The 13,579-nt window shown below is 31.8% G+C and overlaps 1 protein-coding gene and 1 long non-coding RNA gene across 5 annotated transcripts in view; one reads left to right on the forward strand and one right to left on the reverse strand.

Moving 5' to 3' along the window:
- The first annotated feature begins 3,469 nt into the window (after positions 1-3,469).
- Positions 3,470-8,250, forward strand: LOC148616223 (uncharacterized). The gene is made up of 2 exons (XR_015922128.1): positions 3,470-4,822; positions 7,264-8,250. It is a non-coding gene; the product is annotated as an uncharacterized LOC148616223 (long non-coding RNA).
- Positions 7,660-13,579, reverse strand: part of LOC148616224 (putative phospholipid-transporting ATPase IIB) — a 34,465-nt gene continuing 28,545 nt past the window's right edge. For all 4 annotated transcript variants that reach the window (XM_088583052.1, XM_088583050.1, XM_088583051.1 and 1 more), the window contains exons 22-25: positions 13,252-13,360; positions 12,814-12,871; positions 10,064-10,264; positions 7,660-8,249 (exon numbers count right to left, since the gene is read on the reverse strand). In XM_088583052.1, coding sequence (XP_088439178.1) covers positions 8,116-8,249; positions 10,064-10,264; positions 12,814-12,871; positions 13,252-13,360 — 502 coding nt within the window. In that variant the 3' untranslated portion in view covers positions 7,660-8,115. The remainder of the gene's footprint in view (positions 8,250-10,063; positions 10,265-12,813; positions 12,872-13,251; positions 13,361-13,579) is intronic.

Genomic DNA, 13,579 nt, shown 5'->3' on the forward strand with positions numbered 1-13,579 from the left:
GTAAGAAAAAAAATTCACCATAATTTTCACACCATAATACTTTTTGCCTTGCTTTGCACGGCATTTAATTCAATTAACGCCCCCGCCCCCTAAACTCAAATCCTGGATCAGCTTCTCATAACAACTTCTCGTAAACTACAAACTGAATTTCATGAAACATGGTACGTAGCAAGAACGCCATAATTATGTATTTTGTGTGGCAAACCAATGTGGACAAAAATGAGCATTTTCTAATATTAAAACTGATTTTTTAATATTACAAATTAGATTTCTTATATCACAAAACACTTTTTTAATATTAAAAATTCAATTGAATTTCTAATATTAAAAAAAACTATGTTTTTAATATTAGAAATTGATTTTCTAATACTAGAAAATGGATTTGTCGTATTCAATTACGAATTTTTAATATTAGAAAATCATTTTGTAATATTAAAACATGTGAATGATTTTGCTATATTGCAAAGTGATTTTCTGATATTACAAATTCATTTTCTAATATTACAAAACGTGTGATATTTTATAATATATTTTTTGTATTACTAAATCATGAATTTGTAATTTTAATTCAATTGAATTTCTAACATTGAAAAACGATTTTTTAATATAAGATTGATTTTCTGATTTAAGAAAATGGATTTGTATTCAGTTAATTTTCTAAAATCATAATTCAATTTGTAATAGTACAAAATGTGTGATATTTTATAATATTACTGAATCAGGAATTTGTAATATTAGAAAATGATTTTTTTAATACTACAAAACGAATTTCTAATATTAAAAAATCTTTTCTAATATTAAAAAAAAATGATTTTGTAATATCAAAGATTCATTTTCTAATATCACAAAATATTGATTTTTGTCCACTTTGGCTTGCCATAAATGACTGAATGATTGCAATTCTTCAAGTGAGCGATTCAGGCTCTTTAGAGCATTTGTGGCCATTGGACCTAGAAAAATAATGTGAAAATTAATTTGATATTGTGTCACAAGGTTTCATACCACCAAACGAAGGTTGGGTTAGTTTTGGGGGTTGTAACTTGAACCAGTTAGGGTCCCGAAGCAAGTAATTTAGTGACGTCTATTTCATAAATTGAGTAAAAACAAGTTGACCCCTATGAAGGTGTACCATATAGTGCCATATCCAAAAGGAAGGTTGGGTCATGATTCGATTACGATTTTTAATATTAGAAAATCGTTTTGTAATAGTAAAAAATGTGACTGATTTTGCATTGCTAAGTGATTTTTTAATATTAGAAATTATTTTTTTAATATTACAAATTCATTTTCTAATATTACAAATTATGTGATATGTTATAATATTACTAAAACAGAAATTTGTATATTATAAAATGAATTTTTGATATTACAAAATGAATTTCTAATATTAAAAAATATTTTCTAATAAAAAATAATAAAAGAATAATTTTGTAACATTGAAATTTATTTTCTAATATTTAAAAAATATTGATTTTTGTCCACGTTGGCTTGTCATAAAGTTTGGTTCCTTGGTTCCAATTGATCCAGTAGAGTCAGAGGAAAAGAGATTTTTTAAATAATATCAGGAAAATAGCCAAAAAAAGCGTAAAAATGTCTGTTTTTTTTCAGTGGTCATAACTCCATTTAGCACCATTCAATTTAAAAAAAACTTCTATACTGGTAGTAGTGTTTTTGCTTTTTAAGGTATTAGATCGACTTTAAAGCTTTAAAGATTCACATGAATCTGTTTTCTATTCTATATACAAGGACGCCACATTAAAGCCATATGAGAATAAAAAGCTTCCCGGAGCACAGCATGACACGACCGCAGTGGTCGAACCCTGAACAGTGAGGAAACAATATCAGTTTTTGACACTCTTAAACATAGGGACTTGCAATGCATTATGTATACAAGTACTGGTTAGGGCATAATATAGCACAAAACTTGAAATTCAATTAAAAATTTTCAAAATCATACCAAAAATTAAAAAAGTTGATTTTTTGGTGTGTGGCCTCTTTGGTCCCAAATAACACGAAAATTGTAAGAAATATATGAAATCTAATTGAAAAGTGCAGGCAAGGATTTACATAAGGTATCAAAAATAATAAATAACAATAATAAATTTCGAAAACGAACCAAAAAGAAAAAGTTTATTCTTTTTGGGTTGTGTTCCCTTTGGTCCATTATAATTCAAAAACTATAAGAGATTTATTAAATCCCCCCTAAAAAAATATTCCGTACCGCATTGTTAACCAATCAAACGCACGATATGAGTGACGCTGACGATCAGCTGACATTGAAAATCCGATAAAAACAGTCGCTCTGTGAAATATCAGTTTCTCTGCGAACTTTCCTATGTTGTCAGGCATTTGGCGTTAGTGGAGCGATTGCCATCTTTTCAAGTTCCCAGCAGATAGATTACATGTATTTTCATCATGAAATAAAATTTGAACCATATCAAGAGTGGCGGATCCAGGCGAGATTTCAAGAAGAAGACCAGAAGAAAGGATGCTCAAGTTTAATACTAGTATTTGCTCACTTTTGTCCTGAACAAAACCCAGGAACTATCCACCTAGATCTAGATCCGCCACTGATCAGGACATGAGCAATACCGTGCCAGTTGTTCATCATGGTGGCATGTCCATCAACAAGTTTGCAACCAGAAATTGATATTATTTGACTTTTTTTTTTTTTTGGATAATTCATTTTTATAATTGATATCATATGCTAGACATGCATCAAGATTCCACTTAGTGTTTGTTTAATCAATCATGTCTTTAGAGTAGATTTTCGTTTTTAACAGCTAAAAATCATCTTCCGTCGGGGGCTTAGCTCACCTGAGTCCCCTACCAAGGCTCTGCCCTTGACCTGCTGGGGCCTTAAGCGGCCCAAGACCCCTCACCGTAATGCTGCCTACACTTTGTTTCATGCCTAGCTACGCTCCTGATTGCATTTCAATACAATAAGTTTACATTCTGTTTAAATACCTTAAAAAACTTGAGTATTTATATTAATATATATTTTATGTATGTTTCTTTCTTGGTATTATATCTTCTAATCTTCTTCTGTTGTGTCTGATGTACTCGAGCAAACATTTTTATGAACAAGCATTCATAAAATGCCAAAAGTTCTCTATATACTTGTAGTGGTGCTACATGTGTACAATTTATAAGAAGCAATTGAGTGCCCAGATTCGCAAATCTTGATTAATACCAACATTTGAGTACATGTATTATTTGCCTCAATGTACATATCTCTACAAAAATGAGCACTGAACGGCCTTAATTGCCCAACTGGAAATGATAGAATTCTGGTTACTATTTTATTTATTCCAGCAGAATGTTTTTTACTTTGCAGAGGCCTATCCGTATACACTGGACTAATATCCATATCTATATTGCACTATCATAGGAATCATATTATCAATTGAAAGGGTTCTCTATCTATACATGAAGCTACAGCATGTACTACAAGTAATATGCATGGTTTTCAAGATGAAAGTTGAAGAACTCTGTCTTTGTTCACACTACACACAATTACTTTTCCAACAACTTTGATAAGATTTGAGGAATTGTGTTTTTATTCGACATAAAAAAATTGCTGTCACATAATGATTTGACACTGTCCTCTGTTGTTAATACATGTCCATAGACAGTTAGTTTCCAGTGATAATTATATGTAATATAAGTATACGTTGGTTGATCAAGTTTTCAAATCCTAAAGAAAGGTTGGTGTTGATTTTGGGAGATATGACCTCAACCATAAGGACCAAAAGTAACCATTTCATAGAATTGAACTAACTCAAGTAAAAGCAAATGCATATCTCTGATATTGCTCTACAATTTTCTATACCACTAAGGTTAGACTGGTTTTGATCCTTCAAGGAATGATGGGCCAAAAAGGGCCAGCATTTTCCTGAAGTACCCGGTACAAGTACATTGTAAATTGATCCTTTTGAGATCGTACTACAAGATGCCATTTTGGGGGGTTGTGACATGATCTGATTAAGAACTAGGGGTCAAAAACAACCATTTTCCTGATGTTTGAATGATAACTGGAGTAAAACAGAACTGATCTCTTTGAAATTGTACCCCAATGTGCCTTTCCTCAATAGAAAAAGTCAGACTAATTTGAACCAAAGGAGGGCCACATTAATTCTGGTGAAATTCTTTTCCCCTGAAGGAGAGTTCAATTGATTTGAACCAAATAAGGTCCAAAAAGGCCACATTTATTCTGGTGAAATTCTCATCCTGTGTCAATGCAATCAAAATTCAAAGCTGTATCAACCTTGAAAAGTGTGTCCATACTTGCCCAGCTCCTACTTTTTCAAGGCTAAAACTTGCAGTCATATGAAACTGTCATAGAGGACATATTTTTCTGGGTTACGGGAGTATAAAGATTTAATTGTATGGCATATACTGTGTAGATCTGTCATTTTTGCAAGGAATTATAGTGTAGTTATTGTGTTACCAGGTCATTTAAGTAGAAGTTAATTCTGTCCTACTGAGGTACGTTTCTTTTTATACCAGGACAGTTTCATATTTTCAATCAATTAAATTGAAGTACATTTTGACCTAAATTTAATCATACAATCCAAATTATATTTTGAATTTTATGTCATGTATTACTGTCAAAATTTTTGTAGTAATATTACTAGTGCAATTGGCACCGAATGTATGGAGAATTTATAACGCAAAACTACAACGTACATATAATGACATTGTGTGGACCCATTGGTGGTACCAACGTTTACACATTCATTTGTTATAGAACCATATACCATATATCACTATTTTTTTTATTTTGCAGTCTCTGAAGAGCCAGTACTGACGAAATGGAAAGGTAATTGATGCTTGAAAAAAAATATTGTTTTGCGTTCTTTCTTCTAACGATACAAAATATCAAAAATGGCGCTAACTTTATTGCTTTGAGTTTTTACACAAGCATGTAGGAAAAGTTCTAATACATGTTACTTCATGTAATCTATAACAACAATGCAGCTTCCTTTCAAAGTTAGGGGACTTAAAAAACTTCAGTACAGAAATATCCTGATTCAATGTAACTAATAGATACCACGCAGTTAGTGTCTTTTTGAGTCCATATTTAGAGCAGGAAACCTAGATTAAGCGAAATGGCCAGTGCTTAACATGAAAATGCAAAGTTCGACACATCCATGCAAGTACACCATCCGAAAAGAAGAATTGTAATGTAAGTGTATATATTGTCTTATAATTTCTAAATTTGAACCTTAGCTTCTGAGAAATAGAACTTCAACTCTAAAAACCAACAAACCTCCATTTAATCTATGTATAGCAAAGAAAATATCCTCAATAATTTTACTCCCTTATTTTAGTGGGGGCTTGTAGTAATAGGGGTGTCACCTTTCCTTCCGTCAGTGAGAGGAGTTCCCATATCTTAATTTTACTCCTCTTACACCACTAAATGGAATTTGACAAAACTTTCATAGAATCTTTTAGTTGCGGGAATTGGATATTTTGCATATGAATAGGGTGGGGTTACAGAATATCAGCATCACCGCTATAAAAGAAGTATTGGTATTGGTGTGACCCAGCAACCCCCAAGGCATCAGTTGCTGTTAAATACTACAACATTTTGTTATCTAGCCAATGCAAACACATTCGGGCTATACCACTCTACGTCCACACTTGCCCCTCGGGCAATACCAGTCTGTGTCCACATTTGTAATGATAATAATAAATTTCAAAATCGGACCAAAAATAAAAAGTTGATTTTGTTGGGGTGTGGCCCCTAATAATTCGAAAACCGTAAGAGATGTCTGAAATTTGATTGATATCTGACATCTAATTGGAAATGTAGGCACGGATATTCATAAGGTATCCAATAGAAACAATTCGAAATAGGACCAGTACTAAATGATAGTCAAGTTCTGGTTAGGAAAATGCATGTTTTTGACCTCCCTTTTCGGCCCCTAATTTCCGGACAGTTAAAGTCTTTACTCCCAAAATCAGTTGTGATAATTAAGAGTATTGTGGGAAAATATCATAAACATGCCTATGCTTTTACTGGAGTTAAATACATTTCTTGTTTTAGGCCTCTTTTGGCACCTAATTCTATAACCCCAAAAGTCAATACCAACCGTCCTTTTGTGGTTTGTAACCTTGTTACACTCAAGTTTTCACTCAAAACGACGACGACAGCGCCATTTCAATATACGACCGCATTTGTTTGTGGTCGTATAAAATAATAATTCCTTGATAAATTTGGCTCTCAATGTATTTCTTGTAAATGACTACAATGCATTTTTAGGCGACTGAAATACCTGTAAATAAATGGACAGTACAGTAATTGGACATTTTTAGATATAATCAATGGTTTGAATTTTTCTTTGACAATATTTCTATTTGATTTGGAAATACTTTATACAGAAATGTACAAGTTGTTAGTACGCCAGTGGGGACTTATTGTGCTCCCCATATAGCCGATTTGTTTCTTTACTGTTATGAATCGCGATTCATGGCTAAACTCATTAAAGATCCTTCAAAACACGATCTGTTGCATGAATTTAATAATACCATGTTAATGATATTTTGGCCGTAAATAATTCTAACTTCGAAGATATCAACCCAAAAAAACTTCCGTTGACTAAGTCTAACAACAGTAGTACTCGTTTCTTTACTTTAAATAGATATTACACAAGAAAATGGCAACCTTCGCACTAAAATATATAACAAAAGAGATGATTTTGATTTTCTTATTGTTAAATTCCCATTTCTAGATGGTGATATTCCTGAGGCACTCTCCTATGGAATTTACATTTCACAAATGGTCCGTTTTGCTTCTTTGTGTAATAAAGTGTCATATTATCATGAAAGCAATAAATTACAGAAAAAACTTTTGTATCCTTCTAAAACTAAGTTTTTTTTCTCACTTTTACAAAACTGATACAAAAATATAATAGCACTTGCAGGTTAACGGATTTGATTGGTTTACTGACTGCCCTTAATAGAACACAATTTTCAAATTATTGTCTATTCTTTGAACCTTGTTTTCACAAATAGATATATGACCACTCATTGCATCTCTACCTAAAACTAAGCAATTGTTTAATACAGCCCTACATCAAATCTTCCCTGTTTAGTTCTTGAAGCTACCACTTCAAATGCAGTCCACTGTAGTGACCGACTATGTCTTATGCTGGTAGTTTTGATGGTATTGTCATTCTTTAATATGTTCCGAGTTAGCTTCTAGTAAGCGCGAGGTTTCTTTAATGCTATCTCATTTTGTTTATGTTTTTTTTTTAGGTTGAGATATTCCATGGAAAGAATCTGAGGTTTTATTGAGTGAATTTTGTGGTGTGTTTGTTATATCGGTTCATTTTTTAAACTACATGTACCTTAATCCTACCACAGATTTCATGCGCCTGTCAGATACTGGTTATTAGTATGTTTTTGTTTTCTTATATTACTTTTTAGTTTGATTTTTTCATTGTTCTGTTACCATGGATTTTATAACTTTTGTTATCAGGCCTTTCAGAGGTTGCTTAAAGGTGAATTTACACTTGTTCAAAGACTTTTTTGTGATCTCTGAAAGTATTTACTATTTTGTATTTAGGTAATTAGCTGAAGTGTTTGTTATGTTTCACAATATCCATTCTTTTTTCTATTATCAGCTGATAGGGGACCTATATATAGAATAACTACCCAGTACATGTTATTTATTTCTGACTTGTGAGAAACAATTTTTGTACAATATAATTTGGTTACAAATAGAAATAAGTCCACCAAGTAAATAATCTTTATTTGTTTACTTGATGTCATTTTGATTAGATACCATTGCTTGTTTTAGAACCAAAGTATAATAGTTGATTCATATGGTATTCTGTGATAGTGCAAGTTCTAGTACAAAGTATCATTTAATACAATAAATGCACAAGAAATCTACCCGAGTCAAAATGAGATTTTGGTTGATAGCAGATATAAAAACCAGAAACACACTGTGTAAATTTTCATCCTATAACTAAAACAATACACAGAAATACTTTATCTTACCACCATTTCAAAAACATTTAGAACTATTCTTTCAGATTATGCAAAAAATTCTGAACATAATAAAAATACTAATAAATACAAAACAAATGCAGATAAAATCAACAATTATGTCAGCTTAGCATAGACAGGAGGTGAAAACTTTTTACGTATGAACTTGAGTATGTACAAAGGAATACAACTGACTCCAGTTATCACTAATACCCTCCAAATAAAATCCCAGGATTTCAGGAATGTTGAGTCTGAAATAACAGAAAAAAAGATGAAAACAAAACAAAATGAAAGTATGTAAAAGTACACAAAAATATCACACACACAATTATGCCACAGCTAAAGATGTTAATACAACATGAATGCCCAACCAACAGTAAAGTTCAATACTGAAATGACCAAGTAACATACAAAATATCAAGAATAACACAAATTAATTTAAATAATACACAGAAACTAAAGAATACACTGAACTGTGAACAATGCTCACTAAATAGATACCACCCACTCCCCTAGTGAATGACATGCACCCTTTGACCTAAATGATTTGGATCAAAATTTAAAATAAGAGAAGCAATGGTAACAAGATTCTCTGAAATTTTCTTTTAATTCCATACAATGATGTAGAAGGAGTAACAGATAAGATATGGGCATCCCATTTCCCCATATTCATAATGTTTTGCCATGTGAAACCTTCAAGTTGATTTGGATCAAAATTTGAAACAGGAGGTGCACAATGGGAATATGGAATAGAGAACCTGTGAAAGTTTCATTAAATTCCATTTCAATTTCAAATATGTTATTGAATAGACAAAGGGATTGGATAGCAGGATATGCCTATTATGCACATCCTCTCCCAACATTACAAAATGGAACATAATGTACAATTTTAAATAAATGTCAAATATCAAGCTATTGACACAATTTGAAAAATAAATATATAGGAGAATAAGTGTTGAGACTGAATAGAACATACAGAATCATCACAGCTCAAGTTATTTACTAAATATATATATATAAAAAAAAAAAAAAAAAAAACAGTTGTGCCACCATTTTACAAGCATATAGACAATATGTGATTGTTTAATACAATCCATAATTTTTTCTGATGATTTAAGATTTTTTACAACATTAAAAACAAAATATGATAAGAAGGAAAAAAACATGATAAGAAAAGGAAAGAAAAAAATGAGAGTAAATTCTATTAGAAGGAGTAGGAGGAGTAAAAGATAAGTCCCCATATCAATAAATGACAATTTCACCTTTCACTAATATGAAATCCCCAAATTGATTTGGATAAAAATCTAAAATAGCAGGTGCAAAATGTATTAAAGATTCTGTGGAAGTTTCATTTAATTCCATTCAGTGGTGTATGAGGAAGTAACGGATAAGACCACTTAAAACTTGGAGAATGTACCAGGTAAGTGCCTTCTTCTTTTCTAGACCCCCACTGAGTTGCTCATATGATGTCAAATCTGATTTAAAATTAAAGAGAGAGACTAAAACATTGTGAACAAATCTTTTCTGATGGTGGAGAAGATCACATTCTAATAGAAAACAAACTTGTGGTCCCTAACTTTAAAGTTTTATAGTGACAACAGTAACATAACCTAGATCCAATAACAACTTGTAACAAGTTTAGCATGGTACAAAAGTACATGTAGGTTCAACAGGCTCTGGTATAAGGTATGTGTTTAAATACACTAACTCCATACATAAGGGGTGAAGGAATGCTGTTATGTAGGCAAATTGAAAATTGCTAAACACATATGTCCTATAGTTAAGTTATAGGTCTTTGCCCTCCATCTCTGTTGAATGGTAGGTCAAGATATAAGGCAGACCTTTTAGTTTTTGTAGTATTCTTTATCTCTTTAGAAAAGATGTGATGTAAAAAATCACTGAATCTTGACTAATTCAATGATAATATGCCATTTGTGAAGTTGAAACCTTACAAAGTGTCCAATTATCTCCTGAGCAAGATCTACTGTGAAGTAAAACAGTTGAAGGAAAACATTTGGGTTAAGTAAAAGTGCACTCAAGTAGAATACTTTCCTTTCAAACTTACCAAAATAAGTTAAAACAGCCAATGATGCAATGTAAATCCCTAAACTAAATATCTCAGCTAACAACATTAGATAGTGCCAAGTCCTGACCGTCAAAGCTACCATCAATAGTTCTGTGAGGATGAGGGAGGTAAATGTAATAGACACAACATGTACAAAGTCATCTTCAAACAACCACAATGCACCATAAATAATAATTCCACCTGAAAAGTAAATATAGGGTGAATAAGTTCTAAAATATAATCATGTTTTCAAAGTAATAGCCATGCAAAAATTCATTACCTGACCTTTAACCAATAAACTTCACATATTTTTCCCATATAGTAAAAACTAACAATTTTAATTCAAATCCATCATGAAAGACAAAATTTCCTTCTGTTGGAAAAACAAATTTAATAAGCATTCTTAGGGTAATACAAAGTCCTTTACCGGGAGAAAAATCTGTTGAATAGAACAGTATGCAAACTTAATGCATAATTTGTTAATGAGAAAAGTGTGGATAACTGTCTACATTAATTTTCAAAGTCTGTAAAACAATTCAATGGACCAACAAAAATTCAAATTTGTTCTGTCAAGTATCAAATTATAAATATCAAAGTGAATTATTGCACAAATTTTTAAGTCAAAGGGCCATAACTCAGCAAAAAAATCAACGGAACGAAACAAAATTCAAACTTGACCTGTAATTTGTCATGGTAAAGCAATCAAATGCACATCTTTGTGCATGACGAAAAAAGTGCAAAACCGATTTATTACACAAATTTTCTAAGTCCAAGGGCCATAACTCATAAAAAAAATCAACAGACTGGAACAAAACTAAAACTTGACCTGAAATTTGTCATATGCAATGTACTAAATATCAAATGTACATCTGAAGAAAACTGATTTGCAGGACTGACTGATTGACGGACTGGAGGCAAAACTAAAGTTACTGTAAGGGACTAATACATTCCATGTATTGGTGACCATCACATTTGAACAACAGACCTTATGATTAAAACAAGTCTCATTCTAGCTAGAATCTAATCCCACCAAATTAAAGCTAAAAATATATATCAAAAGTCTGATTCAAAATCCCTTAAAGGATGTTGAATTGAGAGTGTTCGTCAAAATGTTACAGAAGACATACAGAAGGACAGAGCATTACCAAACTACTTTGGGGGAGTGAATGATTTTCTTTATAACCCATGTGATGAAATCCAATAAATGATACCAAGTATGGTGTATTGACAATAATTCAGAATAAAGTTTAATTCTTATACAGTGCAACCTCTGTAAACCGGCCATCACTGGGACTGACGAAATCAGCCGGTTTTCAGAGGGTCCGATTTCCAGAGGTACCGGAAATTGACGTTGCTCCGGAAAGTATACAACTATGATTAATCTATGTCTGCAAAATACCCTCATTTCATTTTTAAAGCATGTTGACGGTTTGTGCAGTGCATTGTATCTTTGCAAATGTTTTTTTTTTGTAATATATGTATGTTTCATTGAATAAATATTTATATCCATGTTGTTGTTATTTTACAAGTTTATTTATAGAACACCATAAATACATCGATATCGGGACTCACTGACCTTGAAATACCTGTATATCTGTGTCAGCGTTTAAATGTACAAAGCATGATAAGACCACGTGGATAAGACCTCTTCATTTCGTACGTGAAATTCTGAAGATTGTCATTATTTTCAAAATTGCCAAGATACTCGGACTTGCGTTTCAGAATATCGGAAACTGTTGTTTTGCCAATGCCAAATTTCTCGCTTAAAGATTTCTGAGATGGTTTAGGATACTTTTCAGACTCTTTTATCAAATTAATTTTGTCTTCAAGGGTAAGTTCAATGCGGCGACGTTTAGCAGGCGGTTTAGACATTTTAACATGAAATGAATAATTTTAGCAGTAACTGAACTAGCAAGTAAAACGAAATATTTAGTTATGATTTTAATTTATTAACGCTCAAAATTTATAGCCAAATGAAATAAAACCATAAACTTAATTTAATCTACTCATAAGTTTGCTTTTACAAAACCGTTTGATATTCATGGGTTTAAAAACAAATTAAAAATATACATGTGGTAAACCATGCCGATCATAGTGTGTGCAAGCTAAATTGCCTTTTAATCATTATCTTTACAAGCCGATTTGTTTTAATTATTATGTTTTGATGTTTGATAATTACATTTAATTACGATTTGTACCTGTATGACATGTTTGCGTAACAGAGTAAATAGTCCGGCGGCAATGGTTTACATGTAAAATATGTCAATCAATAATCAATACACAGAGTGACAGGTAACACAATTCACCGATTTCTCAGGTAAACAGATTTTGTTGGCCGGTTTTAAGAGGTCAATATTGTATGAAATTATATGTTTCGTACCAGAATGTACGGCCGGAATTCGGAATTTAGAGGGGCCGGTATTCAGAGGACTTTTTTACTTGAATATATAGGCGTTAATTCCGGACCAAAAATAAATGTACGGTTTTCAGAGGAATCCGGTTTTCAGAGGGGCCGGTTTATGGGGGTTCCACTGTATATGACTTTGTAAATTCAGTAAGTCTCCTAACTAAGGTAAATGTTAAGTTTGTTTTAAATTAAATAATAATGATCTATTTGTATAAATGTTGATTCTCATGTGTTTGCAACAACTTTAAAGATAGAAAGGTGGAGGTATGAACAGCATTAAAACACCCTCTTCACAACTCCGATGGAAAAGGATAAAAAATCAGGAGATAGCTAAGCAACTTACCTTGGTAAACACTAATTAGCACCCACATGAAAAATGTTTTGAAAGACAATGATCTCCCCTGAAATAGAGAAAAAAAGAACTTTATATTACTTTATACATGGGAAATGACTTGAATAACAGAATATAAATTTCAATACTTGAAAAACCGCTGTGTTTAAGCATGTTATACCTGCTCCTCTTCTGTTGTAATTGATTCAACTGAAAATTACAAAAAAAAAAGAATAAAATGCTGAGCAAGGCACAGCTTGATATGATCACAATGGTTGAACCTTGATAAGTTGAGGCAAATACTGACAAAACATTCAAGCTTGATGAACATATTCATTCTAGATATTTGAATTTCTTGTTCAAGAGTAGTCACAAAAACCATGAATATTGGTACCCAATAAATAGCAGTGAAACCACAGTAACATGTGTAAAAATAAATATCAAAATTACCTTAGTCAATTCTTTATACAATTCTGGATAGGTCATGGCGATTTCAGCTTTTACATCTTTGTCAAGAACCAAAGAAAAGACAGGGTACATCGTATATACAGTTGAAAATCTACAAAAACATTTCACAATTAAAATGAAAAAAATACATTATTTGTAAAAATCAAAAACATTTTCAAACCACCTTAAAACAGTAAAAAGTGTCAATAAAATGATTTTTTGTTCTGAATTGAACTTTCTCTATTAAAACACAGTATATACGGCATGTGGTATTTATGTATGGGACATAAAATATATTTATCAGATCAGGTACCTGATTGGCAATTTTATA

This window comes from Perna viridis, chromosome 5 (assembly GCF_037379345.1).
Source record: "Perna viridis isolate PV_CMFRI_1.1 ecotype Kerala chromosome 5, ASM3737934v1, whole genome shotgun sequence".
Classification (NCBI taxonomy): Eukaryota; Metazoa; Mollusca; class Bivalvia; order Mytilida; family Mytilidae; genus Perna; species Perna viridis.